The 27,988-nt window shown below is 44.1% G+C and overlaps 1 protein-coding gene across 2 annotated transcripts in view; it reads right to left on the bottom strand.

Annotated features, from left to right (window-relative positions):
• Positions 1-27,988, bottom strand: part of LOC149452041 (uncharacterized) — an 860,283-nt gene that overhangs the window by 115,327 nt on the left and 716,968 nt on the right. For both annotated transcript variants that reach the window (XM_089689852.1, XM_089689853.1), the window contains 2 exons: positions 24,862-24,927; positions 18,493-18,606 (listed from right to left, as the gene is read on the bottom strand). In XM_089689852.1, the coding sequence (XP_089545978.1) occupies positions 18,493-18,606; positions 24,862-24,927 (180 nt within the window). The remainder of the gene's footprint in view (positions 1-18,492; positions 18,607-24,861; positions 24,928-27,988) is intronic.

The following is a 27,988-nucleotide window of genomic DNA, read 5'->3' as shown; positions in this document are numbered from 1 at the left end:
GAAATAGCCAAGTCAAAGCTCTGAGTTGGATTTGATAACACAACAGCACTTCAACAACCAGTCCTGCCTCAATTATGAAAGGAAATTAAATATTATGAAGGGTAAAAAAATGATGATGCAAACAAAAAAAGACCGAACATTTTGAAGAAAAACAATATTTTTTACTTTCAGCTATAAAAAATATATAGTAAACTCAAAGTTAGTTTTAAATTTAGGCCAACATGTATTCTGCTACATGTTTTTAGTAAAAAAAATCCCAATAAGTGTATATTGATTGCTTTGTGTGAAAGTTATAGCGTCTACAAACTATGGTATAGATCAGGGGTGGGCAAACTTTTTGACTCGAGGGCCGCAATGGGTTCATATATTGGACCCGAGGGCCGGACCAAGAGTAGATGAATTATGTGTATGTGTCATCCATAGTAAGTATAGTAATATTCCCCCATAGTAAGCATAGTAATTAATCCCCCATATAGTAATTCATCCCCCATATAGTAATTCATCCCCCATAGTAATTCATCCCCCATAGTAATTCATCCCCCATATAGTAATTCATCCCCCATATAGTAATTCATCCCCCATATAGTAATTCATCCCCCCATAGTAATTCATCCCCCCATAGTAATTCATCCCCCCTATAGTAATTCATCCCCCATAGTAATTCATCCCCCATATAGTAATTCATCCCCCATATAGTAATTCATCCCCCATATAGTAATTCAGCCCCCATATAGTAATTCATCCCCCATAGTAATTCATCCCCCATAGTAATTCATCCCCCATAGTAATTCATCCCCCATATAGTAATTCATCCCCCCTATTAATTCATCCCCCCTATTAATTCATCCCCCCTATAGTAATTCATCCCCCATAGCAATTCATCCCCCATATAGTAATTCATCCCCCATATAGTAATTCACCCCCCCCTATAGTAATTCATCCCCCATATAGTAATTCATCCCCCATATAGTAATTCATCCCCCATAGTAATTCATCCCCCATATAGTAATTCATCCCCCATAGTAATTCATCCCCCATATAGTAATTCATCCCCCATAGTAATTCATCCCCCATATAGTAATTCATCCCCCATAGTAATTCATCCCCCATATAGTAATTCATCCCCCATAGTAATTCATCCCCCATATAGTAATTCATCCCCCATAGTAATTTATCCCCCATATAGTAATACATCCCCCATAGTAATTCATCCCCCATAGTAATTCATCCCCATATAGTAATTCATCCCCATATAGTAATTCATCCCCCATAGTAATTCATCCCCCATATAGTAATTCATCCCCCATAGTAATTCATCCACCATATAGTAATTCATCCCCCATAGTAATTCATCCCCCATAGTAATTCATCCCCCATATAGTAATTCATCCCCCATAGTAATTCATCCCCCATATAGTAATTCATCCCCCATATAGTAATTCATCCCCCATAGTAATTCATCCCCCATAGTAATACATCCCCCATAGTAATTCATCCCCCATAGTAATTCATCCCCCATAGTAATTCATCCCCCATATAGTAATTCATCCCCCATAGTAATTCATCCCCCATATAGTAATACATCCCCATATAGTAATTCATCCCCCATAGTAATTCATCCCCCATATAGTAATTCATTCCCCAAGTCCCCCCTGTGTCAATTCACTTACCTTTGCTCCGCGCGTTCCTCTCGCCGTGTCCCGCGCCGGTCCGGTGCAGCATGAAAATCTGTCTCCTATGAGGATCTGTCCCCCTCGACGTATCTGCGCATGTGCCAGTTCAGGCATTAGCAGCCAATCGGCGATCTCCGGCACATGCGCAGATACGTCGAGGGGGACAGATCCTCATAGGAGACAGATTTTCATGCTGCACCGGACCGGCGCGGGACACGGCGAGAGGAACGCGCGGAGCAAAGGTAAGTGAATTGACACAGGGGGGACATGGGGACTTCAGGGCGGACTGTGAGAGGAGCCTAGCTCCGCGGGCCGGATTAAAAGGTCCGCCGGGCCGTATACGGCCCGCGGGCCGTAGTTTGCCCATTGCTGGTATAGATACTGCAATTTACGCCATTTTTTTGCTATACAGCGCTGCGCTAGTTTAATGGACAATTACGTGGTCATGCAATACGGTACATAAATGACATTTATGTCCTTTTTTTCACACAAATAGAGCTTTCTTTTGCTGGTATTTGATCACCTGTGCGCTTTTTATTTTTGGCGCTATAAACAAAAAAATGTTTGAAGAAAAAAAATATATATATTTTCTCATTTTGGTCATAAAAATTATCCAAAAAAACTAAAATTTCGTCATAAATTTAGGCCAAAATATATTCTGCTACATGTTTTTGGTTAAAAAAATCCCAGTAAGTGTATATTGATTGCTTTGTGTGAAAATTATAGTGTCTACAAACTATGGTATAGATCAGGGGTGGGCAAACTTTTTGACTTGAGGGCCGCAATGGGTTCATATATTGGACCCGGGGGCCGGACCAAGAGTAGATGAATGATGTGTATGTGTCATCCATAGTAAGTATAGTAATATTCCCCCATAGTAAGCATAGTAATTAATCCCCCATATAGTAATTCATCCCCCATAGTAATTCATCCCCCATATAGTATTTCATCCCCCATAGTAATTCATCCCCCATATAGTAATTCATCCCCCATATAGTAATTTGTCCCCCATATAGTAATTCGTCCCCCATATAGTAATTCGTCCCCCATATAGTAATTCGTCCCCCATAGTAATTCATCCCCCATATAGCAATTCATCCCCCATATAGTAATTCATCCCCCATATAGTAATTCATCCCCCATAGTAATTCATCCCCCACATAGTAATTCATCCCCCATATTAATTCATCCCCCATATTAATTCATCCCCCATATTAATTCATCCCCCATATAGTAATTCATCCCCCATATAGTAAGTCCCCCATATAGTAAGTCCCCCATATAGTAAGTCCCCCATATAGTAATTCATTCCCCATATAGTAATTCATTCCCCATATAGTAAGTCCCCCATATAGTAATTCATTCCCCATATAGTAATTCATTCCCCATATAGTAAGTCCCCCATATAGTAATTCATTCCCCATATAGTAAGTCCCCCATATAGTAATTCATTCCCCATAAAGTAAGTCCTCCATATAGTAATTCATTCCCCATATAGTAAGTCCCCCCTATAGTAATTCATTCCCCATATAGTAAGTCCCCCATATAGTAATTCATTCCCCATATAGTAATTCATCCCCCATATAGTAATTTGTCCCCCATATAGTAATTCGTCCCCCATATAGTAATTCATCCCCCATATAGCAATTCATCCCCCATATAGTAATTCATCCCCCATATAGTAATTCATCCCCTATAGTAATTCATCCCCCACATAGTAATTCATCCCCCACATAGTAATTCATCCCCCATATTAATTCATCCCCCATATTAATTCATCCCCCATATAGTAATTCATCCCCCATATAGTAAGTCCCCCATATAGTAAGTCCCCCATATAGTAATTCATTCCCCATATAGTAATTCATTCCCCATATAGTAAGTCCCCCATATAGTAAGTCCCCCATATAGTAATTCATTCCCCATATAGTAAGTCCCCCATATAGTAATTCATTCCCCATATAGTAAGTCCCCCATATAGTAATTCATTCCCCATATAGTAAGTCCCCCATATAGTAATTCATTCCCCATATAGTAAGTCCTCCATATAGTAATTCATTCCCCATATAGTAAGTCCCCCCTATAGTAATTCATTCCCCATATAGTAAGTCCCCCATATAGTAATTCATCCCCCATATAGTAAGTCCTCCATATAGTAATTCATTCCCCATATAGTAAGTCCTCCATATAGTAATTCATTCCCCATATAGTAAGTCCCCCCTATAGTAATTCATTCCCCATATAGTAAGTCCCCCATATAGTAATTCATCCCCCATATAGTAAGTCCTCCATATAGTAATTCATCCCCCATATAGTAAGTCCCCCATATAGTAAGTCCCCCATATAGTAATTCATCCCCCATATAGTAAGTCCCCCATATAGTAATTCATTCCCCATATAGTAAGTCCCCCATATAGTAATTCATTCCCCATATAGTAAGTCCCCCATATAGTAATTCATTCCCCATATAGTAAGTCCTCCATATAGTAATTCATCCCCCATATAGTAAGTCCTCCATATAGTAATTCATTCCCCATATAGTAAGTCCCCCATATAGTAATTCATTCCCCATATAGTAAGTCCTCCATATAGTAATTCATTCCCCATATAGTAAGTCCTCCATATAGTAATTCATTCCCCATATAGTAAGTCCCCCATATAGTAATTCATTCCCCATATAGTAAGTCCCCCATATAGTAAGTCCCCCATATAGTAATTCATCCCCCATATAGTAAGTCCCCCATATAGTAATTCATTCCCCATATAGTAAGTCCCCCATATAGTAATTCATTCCCCATATAGTAAGTCCCCCATATAGTAATTCATTCCCCATATAGTAAGTCCTCCATATAGTAATTCATCCCCCATATAGTAAGTCCTCCATATAGTAATTCATTCCCCATATAGTAAGTCCCCCATATAGTAATTCATTCCCCATATAGTAAGTCCCCCATATAGTAATTCATCCCCCATATAGTAAGTCCTCCATATAGTAATTCATCCCCCATATAGTAAGTCCTCCATATAGTAATTCATCCCCCATATAGTAATTCATTCCCCATATAGTAAGTCCCCCATATAGTAATTCATCCCCCATATAGTAAGTCCTCCATATAGTAATTCATTCCCCATATAGTAAGTCCCCCATATAGTAATTCATCCCCCATATAGTAAGTCCTCCATATAGTAATTCATTCCCCATATAGTAAGTCCCCCATATAGTAATTCATTCCCCATATAGTAAGTCCCCCATATAGTAATTCATCCCCCATATAGTAAGTCCCCCCTGTGTCAATTCACTTACCTTTGCTCCGCGCGTTCCTCTCGTATTCCCGCGCCGTTCTGGTCTTCAGGGAGGACTGTGAGAGGAGAAGAGTTCGTCACGCTGCCCCGCCTACATCCTGGCTGCCCCGCCTACATCCTGACAGCTGCAGAGTCCTGACGCCCGAGAGGAGGGAGGGGGCGGCCATCCGAGAGGGGGGGCGGCCATCCGAGAGGAGGGGAGGGGAGAGGAGGAGAGGAGGGAGGGGAGCGGGCGCCCGGCACACAGGAGAGCCGCATCTAAGTTTGTAAAGAGCCGCGGCTTGCCGACCACTGGCCTTGCGGGAGCCTAGCTCCGCGGGCCGGATTAAAAGGTCCGCCGGGCCGTATACGGCCCGCGGGCCGTAGTTTGCCCATTGCTGGTATAGATGATGGAATTTACACAGCTTTTAATTTCTGACTGCTCATTACATTTCTTGAGGTGCTAAAATACCAGGATAGTACAAACACCTCCAAATGACCCCTTTTCAGAAAGTAGACATCCTAAGCTATCTGCTGAGAGGCGTATTGAGTCCATGGAAGATTTTTCTTGTATCACATTTCTGGAAAATTACAAAAACATTTTTTTTTTTTACACAGAGTTGTCATTTAAATGAATTATTTCTCGCACAGGCCATGGGTATATGTGGAATTACACCAAAAAATACATTCTGCTACCTCTACTGAGTATGGGGATACCACATGTGTGAGACTTTTTGGGAGCCTAGCCACATACAGGAGCCTGAAATCCAATGACCACTTTGAAAGCCTGAAGGTGCGTAATTTCCTCATTTCACTTCCTCACTACCTATCACAGTTTTAAAGGCCCTGACATGCCAGGATAGAACCAACCCCCCCCCCCCCCAAATGACCCCTTCTGGAAAGTAGACACCCCAAGGAATTTAAAAAGCGGCATGGTGAGAATTTTGCAGATCTTTTTTCTCACAAGGTTTTGAAATATAAAAAAAGAATAGAAAAAATATGCTTTTGTTTTTTTTCTTCAATTTTCAAAAACTTGTGGCAACAAACGAGATCTGCAAAATGCTTACCGTGCTTCTTATCAAATTCCTTGGGGTGTCTACTTTCCAAAAAGGGGTCATTTGGGGGCTTAGGTGCTATCCTGGCATTTCATGGCCTCCGAAACTGTGATAGGTAGTCTGGAAGTGTAATGAGGAAATAAAGCCCTTTAAAGGCCTGAAGGTGCTTACTGAATTTAGAGGTGCTGTACTTGGCTAGACTGCCAAAACGTCTCTCACATGTGGTACCCCCATACTCAGGAGAAGTAGCAGAATGTATTTTGGGGAGTAATTCCACATATACCCATGGCATGTGGGAGCAGTAAACAATTTAAGTGACAATTTTGTGTAAAAGAACAAAAAAAAATTTTTGGTCAATTTCCAAAAACTTGTGGTAAAATAATTAATTCTTCTATTGATTCAACATGCCTCTCAGCAAATAGTTTGGGGTGTCTACTTTCCAAAAAGGGGTCGTTTTGGGGGTGGGGGCATTTTATGCCCAGCATTAGAAGTTTATGCCACACATCACACATTCTTCTAACCACCTGAAGATCAAGCCTTTTCTGACACTTTTTGTTCACATGAAAAAAATCAGTATTTTTTGCTAGGAAATTAATTTAAACCCCCAAAGATTATATATTTTTTTAAGCAGACACCCTAGTGAATAAAATGATGGGTGCTATAATTTTTTATGGTACATAATACTCGCGCAGCGATTTTTCAAAATACACTTTTTTTTACTTTTAATGCACAAAAACACAATATATTGGCCAATTATTTGGTAAGATATAAAATATGATGGTAAATAGATACCAAACATGACATGTTTTAAAACTGCGCATGCCCCGTGCAATGGCGACAAATTGCATACATTTTTAATATCCATAGGCAACGCTTTAAAAGCTTTTAAAAGCTACTATTTTAGATTTACAAAGGAGGCCTAGTGTTAGAATTACTGCCCTTGATCTGATGTTCACGGCGATACCTCACATGTATGGTGCAACCGCTGTTTACATACGGCACAGGGTCAACGTTTGTGCACACAGGTGTGCGTGCATGGGAGGGGCGAGTTTTTTTTTTTAAGTTATTTTGATTTTTTTTGATTTTTTTTACACTGTACCTTTCTTTTCTTTTTATTGATCACTTTTAATGCTATCACAGGGAATGCAAATATCCCCTATAACTTCAATGAGCATTGTCATGTATTCTTTTTTGAGAAATCTGGGGTCTATCAGACTGTAGATATCTCCTCTGCCCTTACATTATCTAATCAAACCAAGATCGGTGTGATCAGATGCTTTCCCAATTTACAAATGGCGCTGTTTATATCATGCGAAACTGAAGTGATTAAATGCTTGTAGCTTCCGAATTCTTAGACTACAGAGATGATTGGCACCACTCTGGTCTCCGATCAGCTCTATGGTCAGCTGGCAGAAACACCGGATGCATTCTCAGGTTCCCCCGATGGCACAGGACTGCCCGAGAAGGCCGTGGAAGGCAGCAGGGAAGGGGCATAATATCCCGCTGCTTGTAAAAGCAATCCTGCAGCTAATTAGCCGATCGCCGGCTAAAAAAAACGATACCAGGATGATGCCTGCAGCTGTAGGCATCATCGTGGTATAACCATTCAAAGTCCAGTGATGTACCAATATGTCGCTGGTCCTTGTTGGGTATATATGCTATATTCTTTTATTTTTTTTATGCAGCCTGTGGACTGAAAGAAAAAAAAGAAGAAATCTCTGCCAGAAAAAGTGTGTGGTATGCCCACCATTAGAATATACCGCCCTGCACCCACCCACTTCTAATGGTGGGCATACATAAGGTCACAAGGTGCCACATGTTCCAGTTCCAAGATTGTACAAATGTCTAAATAGTGGCACGCTTGAATAAATATTGTCCATGTATAAGTGGTACCCTATATGGAAAAAGGATGACATCAAGTACCAAACTATCTTGTCACTGCTCCCCATGTAGTCTGGGCATCCAGGGGGCTCCCATGTAAATCCAAAACTTCTATGTATAGCCTGTTGCCCTCTTGCAGGTCTTCTACATCTTGACCCCATATCTGGCACACTTGCTGTTTGAATGCAAGGCGGCCAGAAAAATTAACGAGGGACTCATCATCGCAGATGTTTTGCTGGGGAGTATAGACGTCTGCAAAGTTTTGGTTAAGGTGATTTGCGAGGGGCAGAATTTTGTGGAGCCAGTCAAATTCAGGGTCACCTTGAGGATGACAGAGTGTATTGTCGTTGAAATGCATAAAACACATATCTCATATCTATGCCTGGCCATGGCAGCAGAGAACACAGGCACATGATGAATCGGGTCTGTGGATCAATATACCCGCAATTCGTTTTTTTTTTAGTAATGCCCATTTTGAGGGTTAGGCCACAAAAAAATTTAAATTTGGAAACTGTAATGGGTTTCCATGCGAATGGTCTGGCAAGGTTTGAATTTGGGTTGGTGGCGATAAATTGTTGTGCATATAAATTGCTTTGATCCACAATCAATGCATTATTATTATTATACAGTATTTATAAAGCCCAATAGTTCGCTCAGCGCTGTACATTACAATGGGAGACAGAACATGTGAGAGAACAATAACAATACAATGCAAAACATGAGGGGATCGAGGGCCCTGCTCATTCGAGCTAACAATCTAGGAGGGAGGGGATAGTGGTACAGGAGGAGAAAGCTGTGGGGGATGGAGTGGTAGGAAGAGTGGAGGAGGTCGGCAAGTTAGCAGGGGGTGGGGTAGGCTTCCCTGAAGAGGTGGGTTTTCAGGGTGCGCCTAAAGGAGAGGAGAGTAGGTGATAATCTGATGGGTTGGGGCAGGGAGTTCCAGAGGATGGGTGACACCTGAAGAAGTCCTGGAGGCGGGCATGGGAGGAGGAGACCAGGGAACTAGAGAGAAGGAGGTCTTGTGAGGAGCGGAGTGTGCGTGCTGGGTGGTACTTGGATATTAGGTCAGTGATGTAGTACGGGGCAGTATGGTGGACGGCTTTGTACGTCAATGTTAGGATTTTGAATTTGATACGTTGCGCAATCGGAAGCCAGTGGAGGGATTGGCAGAGGGGGGTGGCGTAAACGAAGTGGTTGGAAAGGTGAATGAGTCTGGCAGCCGTATTCAAGATCGACTGAAGTGGGGATAGCCAGCGGCGAGGCAGGCCAGTGAGGAGGGAGTTGCAGTAATCGAGTCGTGATATGATGAGGGAGTGGATGAGCTGTTTAGTGGTTTCTGGGGTTAGGAACGTGCGTATTTTGGCGATGTTGCCTTGTACCTCACTGACCCCACTGTTACCGAACCGGCCCGTCTGACCACACTTGCTACTCTGCTATCCATGCATACAGATCTTCCGTTAAAAACAGATCCAAAAAATCAAGGGGAGTAGTTCAATTTGCTGTTTCCACCTGAATTCTAGGTTGGGCAGTGAATGGGGGAAGTATGGGTGCTGTAGAATTTGTGCCAATCGGGATTTGCAAGCACATCCGGAAGTATACTAGGGGCCTGTGTGCGAATTCTTGGTGGCTGCAGGACAATACTTGTGCTCACCACCTCACCAGCTTGTACTGCACTTATGGGACTTGCCATGTCGCCAAGTCATACTGCAGTGCTGGTATTATTATACAGGATTTATATAGTGCCAACAGTTTGCTCAGCACTTTACAATATAACGGGAGACAATACAGCAACAATACAGTTCAATACAAGAGGGTTAGGAGGGCCTGATCCTTGTAGCTTACAATCTAAGAGGTATGTGAAAGACCAGGATGTACTAGACCGCTGGTCCTTACCAGTTCACCAAAAGGTAGCTGTCAGACATCGCCTGACGTTACCTCAGAGCAGGACAGGATTCCCCAGAGCGTGGAGTCTAAGCCCCAGTCTTCTTGTTCACCAGGGCCCCTGATGGTGGGGATGGACTTGGAGCAGACAGGGACCAGGTTGCGGCCCCTGAGTACACCCGCCTGTGGTAGAGGAATCCGCCAGAGGTATATACTGGTAGAGAGCCTGACGTGAAGAGGCGACAAGGCCTGAGCAGTGATGACCGGATCCGTGCAGGACGAATGGATAGCAGAGTAGCAAGCATGGTCAGACGGGCTGGTTTGGTAACTGTGGGGTCAGCGAGGTACAAGGCAGCAGGCAAAGAATAGTTGGGTCACTTGCCGGGTACTGTAACAGGAGTTCACTTCAATGGGGATATCCAGGAGAGTAGTCAAATGAGCCAGGGGTCAGAGCAGGAGATGGTCAGCAGAGGTCAGGATCAAGCAGAGTTGGCAACAAGTCAATCAGCAGATACATAGAAACAGGATAAATAGACCATACGGCAACTAGTGTCTGTGCAGAGCTGGTTTGATTAGGGTGCCCAGCGCCGTCTTTGGTGCTAAGCGCGTCCGCAAACGCGAGTGCGCATACACGGCCGCCGCCCAGGTCCTAGTGCCGGCTGTTTAGAGCACATTGGCGTTCTGCACATGCGCAGATCCGCGTGCCGTCGCGTTTGCTGACATTGCCCCCCCTACGGGCATCCTCCGGGTGCACAACTGATCTCTACTCCGTGGGTGGCTGCGATAGAATTCCCGGACAAGTCTAGGGGCGGGAACATTTTGGGCCGCCTCCCACGAATTCTCTTCAGGACCATAACCCTTCCATTTAATCGGGAACTGTGTCTGGCCGCCCCTTTTCCTGCAATCTATGATTGCTTCTACCTCAAATTCCTCTTGTTCGTCAATGGTTACAGCCTCCGGAGGTCTGGACCTTCGATCAGAGAAGGGATCAGGCATTGCTGGCTTTAGTAGTGACACGTGGAAGACTGGGTGAATCTTAAAGGTTCCTGGCAGTGTAAGTTTGTATGCCACCTCGTTGATTTTCCATTTCACCCAGAATGGACCCATAAACTTCGGCCCCAGTTTTTTCGAAGGACATGACATCTTTAAATTGGTAGTTGCTAGCCAGACCTGATACCCCGGTTGCAAGATTAGTTCACCTCTTCTTCTTCTGTCAAAAGCCCTTTTACTGTCCTCCTGGGCCTTCGCAATTGCTTCTTGAAGCACTTTGTTGTTGGCAGAAAAAAAATTCAGCATATTTTGTGTAGCAGGAACTGGGCTTTCAGGAATCAGATCAGGTAAAAACGTGGGGTGAAACCTGTAATTCGCATAAAATGGGGAGTGCCCCGTAACAGAATGATTTGCGTTATTGTATGCAAATTCGGCCAATGGCAAGAGCGCCAGCCAATCTTCCTGAAGAAGAGACGTATAGCATCTCAGGTATTGCTCCAATGTCTGGTTAGTCCTTTCCGTCTGACCATTTGTCTGTGGGTGGCAGGCGGATGAGAAAGACAGTCTGATTCCCAAAACCTCACATATCGCTCGCCAGAATTTTGATGTAAACTGGACCCCCCCGGTCTGAGACAATGTCTTCTGGAATCCCATGAAGGCTTACCACTTTTCACAAAAATTTGTGCTGTTTCCAGAGCTGAGGGCGTGTTCTTTAATGGCAGGAAATGGGACATCTTTGACAGGCGATCCACAATTACAAAAATTGCTGAGTGGTCTTGAGACGGTAGGAGCTCCACTACAAAATCTATAGAGATCATTTGCCACGGCCGGTCAGGTACAGGCAATGGTCGTAGTAAACCCCAGGCCTTGCTTCTGGTGGACTTGTTCCTTTGGCAAGTGGCGCAGGTCTTTACGTACTGCTTACAATCCTTGACCATGCTCGGCCACCAGAATGTACGCTGGAGTAATTCTAGGGTCTTTGCAATTCCGAAATGGCCTGCCAGTGGATGGTCATGGCAGTGTCCCAGAACTAAGGTTCTGACCTCCTCGGGTACCACGATTTGCCCTTTTTTCCAAAAGAGACCCTCCTTGCTCTGTAGGGAAACCCCAGGTGGGTTTGGCATTCCTATGGATGCGGTCTGTAGCCTAGAGCGTAGCTCGGTTTGAAGGGCGAGAAAATTCCCAATGGATAGGATAGTGTCTGGTTTAGGGACCTCTTCTGGATCCTCAAACATGTGCGAGAGAGCGTCAGGCTTTGTATTCTTGGACCCGGGTCTATATGTAATATGGAACATGAATCGAGAAAAGAAAAGTGCCTATCTCGCTTGGTGTGGTCTCAGGCGTTTGGCTGTCCTCAAGTACTCCAGGTTCTTGTGGTCTGTGAAGATCAAAATTGAATGCGTGGCTCCCTCCAGCAGATACCTCCACTCTTCCAGTGCCGTCTTAATAGCTAAGAGTTCCCGGTCCCCGATGTCATAATTCCTTTCCGCTGACGTGAGTTTCCTTGAAAAGAACACCAGTGGGTGCATGAGTTCTTTGGTCCCCTTTCTCTGGGACAGGATGGCCCCCACTGCGTTCTCAGAAGCATCGACTTCCAGAATGTATGGTAGAGAGGAATCTGGGTGACTAAGAATAGGGGCTGTAGTAAATAGTTCCTTCAGGGTATCAAATGCTGCTTGAGCCTCGGGCGTCCACCGGAAATGGACCCCCTGCTTGGTGAGCTGGGTAATGGGAGACACGAGATCCGAAAAGTTCCTGATGAACTTCTTGTAGAAGTTCGCAAAACCTATGAAGCGTTGCACACCCTTCTTGTCCGTGGGTACTGGCTATTCTAAAATTGCGGAGACTTTCTGGGGATCCATCGCAACCCCCGTGGTGGAGATAATCAGCCACAAAAACGCAATGCTGTGCTGCTCGAAGCTGCATTTGTCAGCTTTAGTATACAACCCGTGTTGGCGTAGACGTTCCAGCACACTATGGGTTTCCAGAGAAGAGGAGAAGATCAAAATATCATCTAAGTAGATGACCATGAAAATGTCTAGATAGTCTCTAAATACATCATTTATAAAGTGCTGGAACGTGGCTGGGGCATTGCAAAGTTCGAAAGGCATGACTAGGTACTCAAAGTGCCCGAATCTAGCACGAAATGCGGTCTTCCACTCGTCCCCCTCCCTTATGCGGTCCAGGTTATAGGCGCCCCTCAAATCCAATTTGGTAAACACTACTGCTGACTTTAACCTTTGGAATAGCTCTGGAACCAAAGGGAGCGGGTAACGATTCTTTATCGTAATCTTATTTAAGTCACGATAATCTATAGAGGGCCTTAGGGACTTGTCTTTTTTCTCAACAAAAAAGATTGCAGCTCTGGCTGGCGATGTGGAGGGGCAAATGAACCCTTTTTGGAGGTTCTCATCAATGTACTCCTTGAGTACCCCCAGTACCCGTTCAGATAGGGGGAATATCCGTCCAAAAGGGATCTCAGATCTGGGTAGGAGGTCGATGGGACAGTCGTAGGTTCGGTGTGGCAGAAGAATGTCCGCCCCTCGTTTACTAAATACGTCAAGGTAGTTGTGGTAGGCCGGGGGAATGACTTGGATTAGCTCGGCGTCTCCGTCTATACCAGGGGTCTGCAACCTTTAAGACATAAAGAGCCACTTGGACCCGTTTCCGAAGGGAAAAAAAAGACTGGGAGCCGCAAAACCATTGCAACATTTAAAACAAATCTGACACTGCATATATTGCAAAAAGCGCTCTGGTCATGAAGGGGGTTTAAGGGCCCAGTAAGCAAAGGGTTAATCAGGGCCACAGTGTATCTTCATAATCACAATCATAGCCTTAGGTCAGTGGTGGGCAACCTTTTTTTTTCAACTGAGCCAAATCTCGCCAAAACCACGATTGAAATTTATTTTGACAGCCACATTTTTAAAACTGAAAATACATCCCCCATATAGTAATTCATCCCCCATATAGTAATTCATCCCCCCTATAGTAATTCATCCCCCCTATAGTAATTCATCCCCCATATAGTAATTCATCCCCCATATAGTAATTCATCCCCCATAGTAATTCATCCCCCATAGTAATTCATCCCCCATATAGTAATTCATCCCCCATATAGTAATTCATCCCCCATAGTAATTCATCCCCCATAGTAATTCATCCCCCATATAGTAATTCATCCCCCATAGTAATTCATCCCCCATAGTAATTCATCCCCCATAGTGTAATTCATCCCCCATATAGTAATTCATCCCCCATATAGTAATTCATCCCCCATAGTGTAATTCATCCCCCATATAGTAATTCATCCCCCATATAGTAATTCATCTCCCCTATAGTAATTCATCCCCCCTATAGTAATTCATTCCCCATATTAATTCATCCCCCATATTAAGTCCCCAAGTCCCCCGTGTCAATTCACTTACCTTTGCTCCGCGCGTTCCTCTCGTCGTGTTCCCGCGCCGTTCTGGTCTTCAGGGCGGACTGTGAGAGGAGAGGAGTTCGTCACGCTGCCCCGCCTACATCCTGACAGCTAATGTTTGGAGGAGGGAGGGGAGCGGGCGCCTGGCACACAGAAGAGCCGCATTAAAATGTGTAGAGACGCGGCTTGCCGACCACTGCAGCTACGACAACCCTATTGCCTGTCACCTGGTGGGCAGTGTGCTCCGGAGCCGCAGCAAAGATGAAAAAGAGCCGCATACGGCTCCGGAGCCGCGGTTTGCCGACACCCGGTCTATACATAAGAGGGACTGGGGAGCCGAGGAGGTCAGGGTGTAACAATGCTCTTGGCAATAAGGGGATTGAAACTGGATGGACCCGGTTTTCCAATTAATCTGGGGATTGTATGCCCGCAACCAAGGGAGCCCCAGAATAACTGGGAATAGAGGGGATGCAATGGCATCCAGACGGAGGAACTCCCGATGGTGGTCAGCCACTGTAGTGCAGATAGGCGGAGTCTCCCGGTCTACTAACCCCAGCTTAATACGTGACCCATCAGCCAAAAAGATGTTCAGCCCACATTCCCTTGTCTGGAGGGGGATCTTCTGTTGAGTGGCAAAATCTATGTCAACGAAACAACTACATGCCCCAGAATCAATGATTGCTGTTGCTGACACGGTTCTTCCTGGAAGCTGGAAAGAAATGGGTATAGCTAAGTAATTGGAATGGTTGGGACAATTAGAGGATACAGCGTAAAAAACGGAAGCACACTTACTCAGTTTTGCTGGGCAAGAACGTACCACATGACCTGCTTCTCCGCAATAGAGACAGACGTTATTCACCTGTCATCTCTGGTGTTCCTCGACTGACAATGATGGTCATGCCAAACCGAGCTGCATGGGTTCTGGTATGTCATCAGACTCCAAGTTCCGGCTTCCTCCTGGCATAGATTGAACTGGAGCACGAGGGAGTACCCATGTAGGTCTCTGACCCTGGGTGGACCTCTCTAATCTGCGTTCCCTCAGTCTGCGGTCGATATGGATGGCCAGAGTGATGAGGTTCTCCAAGGAGTCGGGTAGGCCCACCCTGGCTAACTCATCCTTAAGGGACAAGCCCATGTGGAATTGGTGGCATAACGCGGCATCGTTCCACTGGGTGTCCCCCATTCAGCGTCTGAACTCTGAAGCATACTCTTCCGCTGCCCGGCGGCCCTGTCTGAGAGAGTACAGGGCCGTTTCTGGAGGAGGCTGCCCACTGCGGGTCATCATATAGGACTGCCATCACATGAAAGAAATCTGTTACCGTCTCTAGATGGGGATCGTGGGTTTCCAGTAGTCGGTGAGCCCAGCCCTGGGGCTCATCCTGGAGTAGTGAGACAATGAACCCCACCTTCACCGATTCGGTGGAAAATGTCCGTGGCTGCAGTTTAAAATAAAGCTGGCATGCGTTCCGAAAGGCCCTGAATTTAGCTTGATCCCCGCTGAAACGTTCCGGCAAAGGTATGCGGGGTTCCGGTGGAGGCAACGAGACTGCTGCCCTGGCAGGAGGTTCTGAAGGCTCTCCGGCTGCAGAAGGAGTAACCGGGTTCTGGGACAAAGCGGCTGGTGCGGCTAACGTCTGGATACGGTTCTCGAGGTGCGTGTACCCCTCCTGTAACGTTTTGACTGCTTGGATCAGTGCCGACAGATGTTGACATATATCCTCCAGTGGGGATGGTCCTCTTCCAGGCTCCGTCATGGCTGTATGGTTCTGTCAGACACCGCCTGACGTTACTAATTGACTCTAGCAATTACTCTATTGCGTTACTCTAGCAATCCACAGGACAGGATTCCCCAGAGCGCGGAGTCTAAGCCCCAGTCTGCTTGTTCACCAGGGTCCCTGATGGTGGGGATGGACTTGGAGCAGACAGGAACCAGGTCGCAGCCCCTGAGTACACCCGCATGTGGTAGAGTGATCCGCCAGAGGTATATACTGGTAGAGAGCCTGACGTTAAGAGGCGACAAGGGCTGAGCAGTGATGACCAGATCCATGCAGGACGGATGGATAGCAGAGTAGCAAACGTGGTCAGACGGGCCGGTTCGGTAACGGTGGGGTCAGCAAGGTACAAGGCAGCAGGCAAAGAATAGTTGGGTCACTTGCCGGGTACGGTGACAGGGGTTCAGATCTATGGGGATATCCAGGAGAGTAGTCAAATGAGTCAGGGGTCAGAGCAGGAGATGGTCAGCAGAGGTCAGGATCAAGCAGGGTCGGCAACAAGTCAATCAGCAGATACACAGGACCAGGATAAATAGATCATACAGCAACTAGTGTCTGTGAAGAGCTGGTTTAAATAGGGCGCCCAGCGCCGTCATTGGTGCCAGGCGTGCGTCCGCAAACGCGAGTGTGCATGTGCGGCCGCCGCCCAGGTCCTAGCGCCGGCTGATTAGAGCGCATTGGCGTTCTGCGCATGCGCAGATTCGCGTGCCGTTGCGCTTGCTGACAGTAGCGTGGCACTAGTACTGGCACTCTGCTGCATATGAGAGTCATCAAAATTTACCGGCAAGTGCTAACACAGATCAGGCCTGATTCTGCCGACCCTGCGGTTTTGTGTGGAATGTATCAAGTGACAGTGACCTACTGACACTGCACTTGCTGGGGGAGAAGGGGGGTAAGCGTAGGGGATAAACACAAGTGCTGGCAGGTGCCAAGGCTCATGCCGCTAACGCTGCATTTTTGGGGACACTATACTAATGTGAATGCTGGTATAGTGCTGATCTGATCAAAGATATTGATCCGTCCAGACACTATACTAGCAATGGAGGTTTATTGTGTATGAGCGTGTTCCTGGCAATCAAGGGGTTAAATTAAGGATTAATTTAAGTGATTACTGGTGTACTAGGGGGCAATCTGATGCCATCTGAGAGGGGCGTGAAAACAACTGGAGCGGGAATCACGTATATATGTGATTTTGCGCACCCGTGCCGCCCTGCAGCTGTATTTCTGCTATAGGGCGGTCAGGAAGTGGTTACAGAAGCTGTTTGTGTTACGGCACTGCGTTACTTTAACTGAAAATTGCGTGGTCATGCAATGCTGCACCAAAATGAAATTTACGTCCTTTTTTCAACACAAATTGAGCTTTCTTTTGGTGGTATTTGATCGCCTGTGTGCGGTTTTTTATTTTTTTGCGCTATAAAAATAGCGACAATTTTGAGAAAAAAAAACTATATTTTGGACTTTTTGCTATAAAACATGTCCAGTAAAAAATTTTAAATCAAATTTCGCCATGAATTTAGGCCAAAATTTATTCTGCGACATGTCTTCGCTAAAAAAAAATCCCAACACGTGTAAATTAATTGGTTTACATGAAAGTTATAGCGTGCACAAATGGTGCTATAGATACTGTATTTTTACTTTTTTTATACTAATAATAGCGGCGATCAGCGACTTATGGCGGCACTGTGGCAAACATTCTGACACTGGGGGGAACTGACTTGGGGTCACTGACATCCCCAGTGATACCAATACAGTGATTAGTGCAAAAAACCCCCCACTGACACTGTACTAATGGCACTGGGGAGGAAGGGGTTAACAATTGGAGGCAATCAAAGGGTTAACTGTGTGAGGGGAGTGTTTTACTAGGGGGCGGGGGGGGTGTACTTCGCTGTTACACACTGATCCGGAAGGCTGTGCCCAGCAATCCAAAACAGTGTGCTGAAAACTGACAGGGAAGAGAACTCCATTGAAAACAATGCAGCCTTCCTCCCTATCAGTGTAATCACCGGCCGGTGACTGACACACGCGACCGCGATCAGTGCCACGGGTAGGGTGGTCATAAGCCTTGCGTGTGCCCCCTACCCCGAAATGCAGGACCACATTTTTATACATGATCCTGCGCACAAGGGTCTGTACTGCGGGCGCTCCCCTAGTGGTTGAAAATGAACTTACATTGACAAAGGAAACAATTCAATTTCTGTTAACAGCAGGGCCACGGCTTCCGCTTCACTTCCAATTACAGCTGTCAATCAAGTTACCCAGCAGAACGATGCCTGGGTGTGCTGCCTGCTCGCAGTATATATGGTGGTAGTTGGAGCTGGGAGAATTTGGAACACGTGTGGATAATGTTACAATCACTGGTGCAAATGCTTGTCTGAGCTAGGCGCAGGTAGTTCTTAAGGAAACTACTACCAGAACGGTGTCATTACAAGTATTTTGAATTCATGTGAATGTCCCCCACAAACTTATATGTCCTAACAGATGTATCATTTGTGCAGATTGTGCAGCTGTAAACATAGATATTAAAAGAAAACACTTACATGGCTCATATATCATGTTATCCTCTTCCATCCCATCTATTTCAGAGAGGACCTCATTTCTCTTGCCTTTATTGACGGTGTCAGGTAGTTTTTCCAGAGAGTTGGTATGGAAATCTGGGAATTACAGAAGGTTTCAAGAAAATTCACACTTTTGCCAGAACCTTTGCACATCTATGTACACATCACATCTACAGTCTATAGTTCAAAAACTTTATAACTAAAGCCCAACTCCAAGAAAAATGACATTTAAATAGTATGTAGCACCCTCCTAGATAGGTGCTAGGATAAGAAGAGTACAGTTGGTTCCCCTGCTTGATAGGAGAACTGTTAGGAGAATTTACTTAGGCTTTCTTCTTAACAGAGAGCTGCAATTGTTTAGTAATGCCTGCTCAGCGTGTTAAAGTGCTGCTAGTTCTACCTCTGGCTTCCTCTGTATCCAAGCAATCTTTTCAGTTTCTGGATGTATCGGTGGAACTCATGCAGAACACAACACGGACATTCTGACACTGGGGGGGAACTGACTTGGGGTCACTGACATCCCCAATTACACCAATACAGTGATCAGTGCAAAAAAAAAAAAACCCACTGACACTGTACTGATGGCACTGGGGAGGAAGGGGTTAACATTAAAAGGCAATCAAAGGGTTTACTGTGTGAGGGGAGTGTTTTACTAGGGGGTGGGGGTGTGTACTTCACTGTTACACACTGTTCTGGAAAGCTGAATTCAGCAATCCGGAACAGTGTGCTGAAAACTGACAAGGAGGAGAGCTCCATTGAAAACAATGCAGCTGTGCTCCCTGTCAATGTTTGCCGACAATCGCCGGGCTCCAGAGGGTAATCACCCACCGGGACCCGGCGATTGACACCCGCGGCCGCGATCGGTGCCGTGGGTAGGACAGCCCCCTACCAAGTAAACAGGATGACATTTATAAACGTGATCCTGCGCAAAGGGGCCACTTTGCCGCAGTATATGTACTGTGGGTGGTCCCCTAGAGGGTAAATACTGTTATTTATTGTGTATGTTGATATACATTGGGTCATAGTTGCTGACCTTGACCAGAGTTATTATCAAGTCAAATGCTATTCTGTCATTCTTGACTCAGTTACCCTGCAATTCAATATATGTCAGGAATGCAACAGCATGTACCATAATGTACTGTATATATTAAAGAGAGAGAGTATGCAGCGCTAATAAAAGATGAAAAAATCAAATGAAAAAATCAGATACATAAGTTGCACAATAGCATATGTAAAGATAACTCAGTCCATATTACATGGTGAGATAAATTGATAATGTGCAAATGTCCAAGCAATCCATGATCAGAGATAATCATGACTCGTGTGTTCTTGTAAATGTACAAATAATGCACTAACCAGATAGCGCATAAAGTGCGCGTGGAGCAATTAAGACCTGCTCCTGGTGCTCTGGACTTGTGATATCAGGAAGATGTCATCTGCAGGTTAGCCACTAGATGTCATCAATCCAGGTATATTCCTAAGCCATCCACCAGGAAAATCATCAGCGGGGGAGGGGGGAATCACACATCACTCCAAACCAGCAGGAACCTTCAAAAGCGGGCTCCCATGGAATTGATGAGACCCAAAAAGGCTTCACATAGTGTAGTATTTCTTTAATTGGCAAAATTTCAGCATGTACAAATATGGGATAAAACTTACATCCAGGATAAGATCTGGCCACCAGGGTGTCAGTCAGGATAGCCTTGTGGTATAAGTACACAGGTCAGGGGCACCTCCCTATTTGAGAGTGGGCCTGTGGATTAAAGAGTGACGCATTTCTTAAATTAGTGGTTATAAAACCCGTATTCTCTGTATTTGGGGGAATTCTGCTTATTGGATTGCTAAGGAAATGTCTTTTCAGAGATAGCTTTCTTGTAAATTTCTGTATGTCAATAAATGTATTAAATTTATTGAGTTTTGCTGGAGGAGCGAATTTGAGACCTCCGTTAAGAAGCTCCAATTCTTTAACCGTAAGGATCTGACCACTGAGATTAAAAATGCCTGTGTTTGTTACATTTTTCTCCTTTTGTCTGTTACTCCTGATTCCTCCTCGCTTTCCTCTTGTCTTAGGCTTCTTTTTCTACCTGAGCCTTTCCCTAAAAAATGATGATGGTTGGGGGCATCATAATCATTAGGTCTATATTGATGGCTATGATATGGTTGTCCTGTGGGGGTTCTATAATCAGGATTATAATAGGGATAGGGTGATTGTTGGTTGTGTCGGTGGTTCGCATATGTATCATTATAGGTACGATATTCATAATCTCTATGTCTTTTTCTTGAAGGGGTCCTCATAGGAGGTTTGTCATACCGTTCTTCATAAGGTCTTATGTTATGAAAGTCCCCCCCTTTTTGATAGTTGTTTTGTGCTTCATTCCTACCTTTTGGTTTAGGTCGGAAACCCCCCTTCGGTTGATATTGTTTGGGCCTATTAGTAGGTCCCTTAGAGTATTGATAGTGATCGTTTAGGGGATGTGCTCTCATATCCCTATTTCCTATTCGTGAGTCTTGGTCATAATCCAATGCTTCAAATCTGTTATAAGTGGCTATGTTGTAATCGTATTTAGGTGTGTTATAGGACAAATTTCTTTGTCTATTACTAGGAGTTTTTGGGTGCGATACACCATTCCCTGGATGAGTATTCCTAGTGCGGTTATTGTTATGAGCCAATGTGGGCTTAGAATCTGGCTTATTCATGGAATCAAAATCATAGTTTTTTGCTTCCCATTTAAAGACAGATTTTTCTTTATAATCATAATAGTCTTTAACGTACTTCTTCCTTTTCTTAATTTTTTGCTCTTTGTCTGTTTTTTACAGAAGCAATCTCAATTTCTCAGATTCTAATTTGTAGTCCTCATTATCCATGTAATAGTTCACGTGTCTTATTGATCTCTTTATCTAAATGGGCCCTCTTCCACAGACCAGTCAGAGTAAAACCATTAAACCCATGGAAGTGATACACAGTGATGTGTGCGGACCAATGAAAACCATCACACCTGGCGGGAACAGATATTTACTGACTTTCATTGACGATTATTCCCGGTACACAATAACGTATCTAATGAAGCACAAAAGTGAGACATTAGAAAAACTTCAAGAGTTTGTAGCTATGACAAGCAACAAGTTTCAACGGAAACCTGGAATAATACGCACTGACAATGGAGGGGAATATATGAATAAAGAGATGGAATCATACCTAAAGAAACAAGGTATTATACACCAAACAACTGTACCATACACTCCTGAGCAAAACGGCGTAGCGGAAAGAAAGAATCGCACTCTTGTAGAAATGACCAGATGTATGATTTCGTACGCTGACTTACCTAACAAATACTGGGGAGAAGCAATAATGACTGCAACATACCTACAAAACAGGCTCCCATCAAAAGCTATTGAGAGTACACCATATGAAATGTGGAATGGATCAAAACCTAACGTAGGACACATCAGAGTGTTTGGCTGTAAAGCATATGCCCACATTCCAAGTCAGAAACACTCCAAGTTGGAGAACAAAGCCATAGAAGGCATTCTGGTGGGCTACAGTGAGCAGAGTAAGGGATACAGAATCCTTTGTCCAAAGACCAACAAGGTCACAGTAAATCGCAGTGTTTATTTTGATGAAAGTGAAGCATCAGATAATACAATTCTTGAAAAATGTGGAGAGCATTTACGCTGAATCGGCAAGAGACACTGACCCATGCGAAGCAGGACAAGAGCCAGAACAAGAAGTGGAACTTACAATCAACGAGCCAATAGAATCCACTGAACAACAAGAAATCAGAAGATCCTCTCGAATGACAAAAGGGATACCACCCCGCAGGTTATCATACGCTGCTAAAACACATCAAACACAGGAGCCAACATCCTGGGAAGACATAGAAACTTTGCCGAGAAGGGAAGCCGATCAGTGGAGAAAAGCAGCTGAAGAAGAAATAAAATCACTTCAAGAAAATAAAACTTGGTCACCAACAGAACTCCCTCCTGGTCACAAAACCATTGGAAGCAAATGGACTTTTAAAGTGAAATATGATGCAGAAGGAAACATCTATAGATACAAAGCAAGATTAGTTGCCAAGGGATACTTGGAGAAGATTATGATGAGACATTTGCTCCAGTTGTGAAACATTCTACCATAAGAACACTCCTTAGTATTGCTGCTGGAAAGGGAATGCAAGTAAAGGATCTAGATGTCAAAACTGCCTTTTTGTGTGGAGATATCAAGGAGGATCTGTACATGGAACAGCCACCAGGATTTGAGCAAGAAAAGAACCTTGTATGCAAACTGCAGAAGAGCATCTATGGGCTCAAGCAAGCGGCAAGAGCATGGAATGAAAAAGTGAACGAAATACTCAGAAAAGAAGGGTTCTCAAAAAGTAAAGCAGATCCATGTCTGTATTCAAAGAATCAAGAGAATAAATGGACATACATCCTAATATACGTCGATGACATCAAGACGTGTTTTGAACCAGGGCTGTGGAGTCGGAGCCGTGGAGTCGGAGTCGGAGGAAATTTTGGGTACCTGGAGTCGGAGTCGGCAAACAATGCTCCGACTCCGATTAAATTTAGATTGGAATTAAAAAAAAGCAAGTTTAAATGTCCCAATTCACAAAAAGTTATAATTAATGACTTCTCTACTGTAAGAATAAAGACCAATGCATGCAGTGCCTCACGTAACCGCAAAACAAACACGTTAAGTGACCGTAAAGACGCATGCTTTTCATGTGCTTCACTATATGGCACACAACGCACAATTAGGAGCAGCAATACTTATACTTTCCATAGTGTTTTACGGATTTTGTTTTTGGTTCATATAGATAAGCTTTGTTTTTGTTCTAAAACAACCAAATAATGTGGTTTGTATTTTTGGACTGGTAAAGTTCCTGATGTTTATGCCTGCTGCTACTATCCAGCCACTTGATTAATTAATAAAAAAAAATTTATAAAACTTTGTTGTTTTCATTGTGTTTGTCTTTTGCTTAAACTGTTCAATACAGTAGACTGTTGGCTTCCCAGCCAGTAGTCCTGTGGTAATGACATGTATGTTGCCTTTCTTTCCTTCAAGGAATGTATAAAATACATTTGCATATTAATACAGAGGAGTCGGAGTCGGAAGTACAAAAAATTGAGGAGTCGGAGTCGGAACATTTATCTACCGACTCCACAGCCCTGTTTTGAACAAGAAGGGGACTATGACCAAATAGTTCACAAACTGAAACAAAATTTTGAAATTAAAGAGTTGGGGAACATTACTCACTACCTAGGAATTCAAATAGAGGAAGAGGATGGAAGCTATCTTCTTAACCAAAGTCAGAAAATTACAGAAATGTTAGAACAGTTTCACATGCAAGATGCAAAGGAAGCGAAAACACCAATGGAACCAGATTATCCAAAAACAAGGGAACGTCATTGTTTTCTACAAAAGAGACTAAATGTCATATAATTATGCACATGCCGTTGAGAAGGGGTGTTGGGAATGCAACAGCATGTACCATAATGTACTTTATATATTATTTCTGTGTTAATATCACTTGACCAGTAGATGGCACTGTACACTAAGGTCACTAGTTGTGCATATGTGTAAGACTTGTTGGTTCTCCCTCTTCCTCCTTCTTCTCTCTATCTTCAGGAAGTAACATGTCTGCCATCACTGTTATACATTGCTGAAATGTGCTCTGTATGTTTGCAACTTAAGCCACACAAGTAAAGCCAGAATTCTTCCTCATCACTACCAGTGTCTTCTCTAACACATAACCAACAATATAAACGTCACATTGGTTTATACTACTCTGTGTGTGAGTCCATTTTGCAGGTGCAAATTATCTGGGTTAGCAGAGTACATTGGTGTCAGCAGAGGTTGGACTCCAACAGGGGGTTCAGATTGCCAGGGATCCCAAACTTATTACTCAAGCAATGCTCATGGGGGTAGTGCTACATTCGAATTCAGGGACAGTCCCTCAAAATCAGGGACCGTTGGGAGCTATGCCTGAGGTTGTGTCCGTACCCATAACATAACATAGGCTGCCTGCACACAGCTCTAGCCACACAAACAATTGATTCACACTGGACAGGCTACAGCGCCCATGTGAATGAACCCCAAGATCTCAATTATACACAGCGCTTTTGTTTTTACTTCAATACAGTTTTATATTTTAGATTTAGCAGGAATTTCATAAGTTATGTTGTGTTTGTGTCCACTAATAATGATTTTAGTATATTTTTAGTAAAATTATGAGTTTGATATTTTGGAGGAGATGCCCTGTGATTTCTAACAGCAGCCCTGGGAGGTGAAAAGGTATTTTGATTTGCATTTTATAAATATATAGTGGAGTCGATAGAAGTCATCACACATACTGTGGTACACTTCATGTTGTGCACTTGTAACCCACAGGACGTCTTGCTGGGTGCTAAAGAATCCATCTGGAAAGGAACACAATAACATACAGCACTAAGTAATGTTTAAAACAATATACACTGCTCAAAAAAATGAAAGGAACACTTTTTAATAAGAGTATAGCATCAAGTCAATGACACTCCTGGGATATTGATCTGGTCAGTTAAGTAGCAGAGGGGGTTGTAAATCAGTTTCAGCTGCTTTGGTGTTAATGAAATTAACAAAAGCTGCACTAGATGAGCAGCAATGAGATGACCCCCAAAACAGGAATGGTTTTAAAGGTGGAGGCCACTGACATTTTTTCCCTACTCATCTTTTATGACTGTTTTTCACTAGTTTTGCATTTGGCTATGGTCAGTGTCACTACTGGTAGCATAAGGCGATACCTGGACCCTACAGAGGTTGCACAGGCAGTCCAACTCCTCCAGGACGGCACATCAATACGTGCCATTGCCAGAAGGTTTGCTGTGTCTCCCAGCACAGTCTCAAGAGCACGGAGGAGATTCCAGGAGACAGGCACTCTAGGACAGCTGGACAGGGTCGTAGAAGGTCCTTAACCCATCAGCAGGACCGGTATCTGCTTCTTTGTGCAAGGAGGAACAGGATGAGCACTGCCAGAACCCTAAAAATGATCTCCAGCAGGCCACTGGTGTGAATGTCTCTGACCAAACAATCAGAAACAGACTGCATGAGGGTGGCAAAAGGGCCCAATGTCGTCTAGTGGGCCCTGTGTTCACTGCCCGGCACCATAGAGCTTGACTGGCATTTGCCACTCAATACCAGAATTGTCGGGTCCGCCACTGGTGCCCTGTGCTTTTCACAGATGAGAGCAGGTTCACCCTGAGCACATGTGACAGATGTGAGTCTGGAGAAGCCATGGAGAATGTTATGCTGCCTATAACATGGTTCAGCATGACCGTTTTGGTGGTGGGTCAGTGATGGTCTGGGGAGATATATCCATGGAGAGATGGACAGACCTCTACAGGCTAGACAATGGCACTCTAACTGCTATTAGGTATCCGGATGAAATCCTTGGACCCAATGTCAGACCCTACGCTGGTGCAGTGGGTCCTGGGTTCCTCCTGGTGCACAACAATGCCCGGCCTCGTGGTGGGAGTATGCAGGTAGTTCCTGGAGGATAAAGGAATTAACATCATTGAATGGCCCCCACGCTCGCTTGACCTAAATCCAATGGAACACCTCTGGTATATCATGTTTCGGTCAATCCAACGCCGCCAGGTTGCGCCTCAGACTGTCCAGGAGCTCATTGATGCCCTGGTCTCCATCCCAGGAATCTATCTGTCATCTCATTAGGAGCATACCCCGATGTTGTCAGGCATGCACACAAGCATTTGGGGGCCATACGAACTACCGAGTACCATTACTACCGAGTTGCTGCAATGAAATTTCAGCAAAATGGACTAGCCTGCTGCATCATTTTTTCATTTTGATTTTCAGGATGTCTTTGAATTCAGTCCTCTGTAGGTTGATAATTTTCAGTTCCATCAAGCGATGGGGCATCCTTACATTGCTAACACCCAGTCCATGTCAATATAGAAATCCAGCATGATATTTTTCCCCATTGAGACCTGATGTGTTTTCAGAGTGTTCCTTTAATTTTTTTTTTAGCAGTGTATATTCACAAAGGTTAACATATATAAGTATCCTAACATTGTTCTAACACTGGAGAAGGCCAGTAAAAGCTGCTTTCACTCATCTTCCAAAGTATGCTCACAGTACATCCTTCACTGGCCAACAGCAGCTATTTCCCTAAGGGTGCATTCATACCTGAAAATGTACTCTGTCTGCGATCAACTGCGAGAACCCCAACAGGCGATCCTGAGATTAGTGGGGAGTAGGCAGCGCCATTGAAAGCAATGAGAAGCTGCCGGTTTTCACACCTAATCATGCCCACTAATATATAATCACTCAAGCAGTAGTCACATACAGTACGAGTGATTGGCCCTGAACGCAGACTACTTGTGTCCAGGGTACATTTGCAAGTGAATTTTCCCAAGAGCTCTGTGATGTCTGACATTACTGAACTGTTTATGAAAATGCTAGATGCCTGACTGTCATGCTGATACTCTCTTCAATCTCTGAGTCATGGACCAAAAGCAAATATGCATATCAGGAATGTCAGAAGACTTTATCTGCATACTTGTGCCAAGTCAATGAATCCAAGTGTTGATGACAGCCATAGCAGCCAGACAATTACTATTTGCAGAATTAAGTCAGCATTGACGACCTACAGTTGTGTTCAAAATAATAGCAGTGTGTTGAATAAAGTGAATAAAGCTCAAAATCCTTCTAATATCTTTTATTTCCATACACACAAATGCATTGGGAACACTATACATTCTATTCCAAATCAAAACATGAAGAAAAATATATCAAATTTGTGTTCTTCCTCTAAAAGAATTGAAGAAAAGTGAATATTAGACTGTTCAAAAAAATAGCAGTGTTTGTATTCTTCTTTACAAACTCAAACATTCACTATATAAACTGAAAAATGTTTGAAGATTTTGCTTTCCTTTGAATCACTTAATGAATATTTGGTTGTAGTCGCACTGTTTCTGAGAACTGCTGTACATCTGTGTTGCATGGAGTCAACGAACTTCTGGCACCTGTGAACAGGTATTCCAGCCCAGGATGATTGGACTACATTCCACAGTTCTCTATTTCTTGGTTTTGCCACAGAAACTGCATTTTTGATGTCACCCCACCTATTGGATTAAGATCCGGGGATTGGGCTGGCCACTCCATAACGTCAATCTTGTTGGTCTGGAACCAAGATGTTGCATGTTTACTGGTGTGTTTGGGGTTGTTGTCTTGTTGGAACACCCATTTCAAGGGCATTTCCTCTTCAGCATAAGGCAGCATGACCTCTTCAAGTATTCTGATGTATTCAAACTGATCCATGATCCCTGGTATGCGATAAATAGGCCCAACACCGTAGTATGAGAAACATCCCCATATGATGATGCTTGCACCACCATGCTTCACTGTCTTCACAGTGTACTGTGGCTTGAATTCAGTGTTTGGGGGTCGTCTGACAAACTGTCTCCAGCCACTAGACCCAAAAAG

Source organism: Staurois parvus, unplaced genomic scaffold (assembly GCF_062004578.1).
Source record: "Staurois parvus isolate SC_StPar_1 unplaced genomic scaffold, SC_StPar_1.0 ptg000500l, whole genome shotgun sequence".
Lineage (NCBI taxonomy): Eukaryota > Metazoa > Chordata > Amphibia > Anura > Ranidae > Staurois > Staurois parvus.
This window is presented reverse-complemented; position numbering and strand designations above follow the sequence as displayed.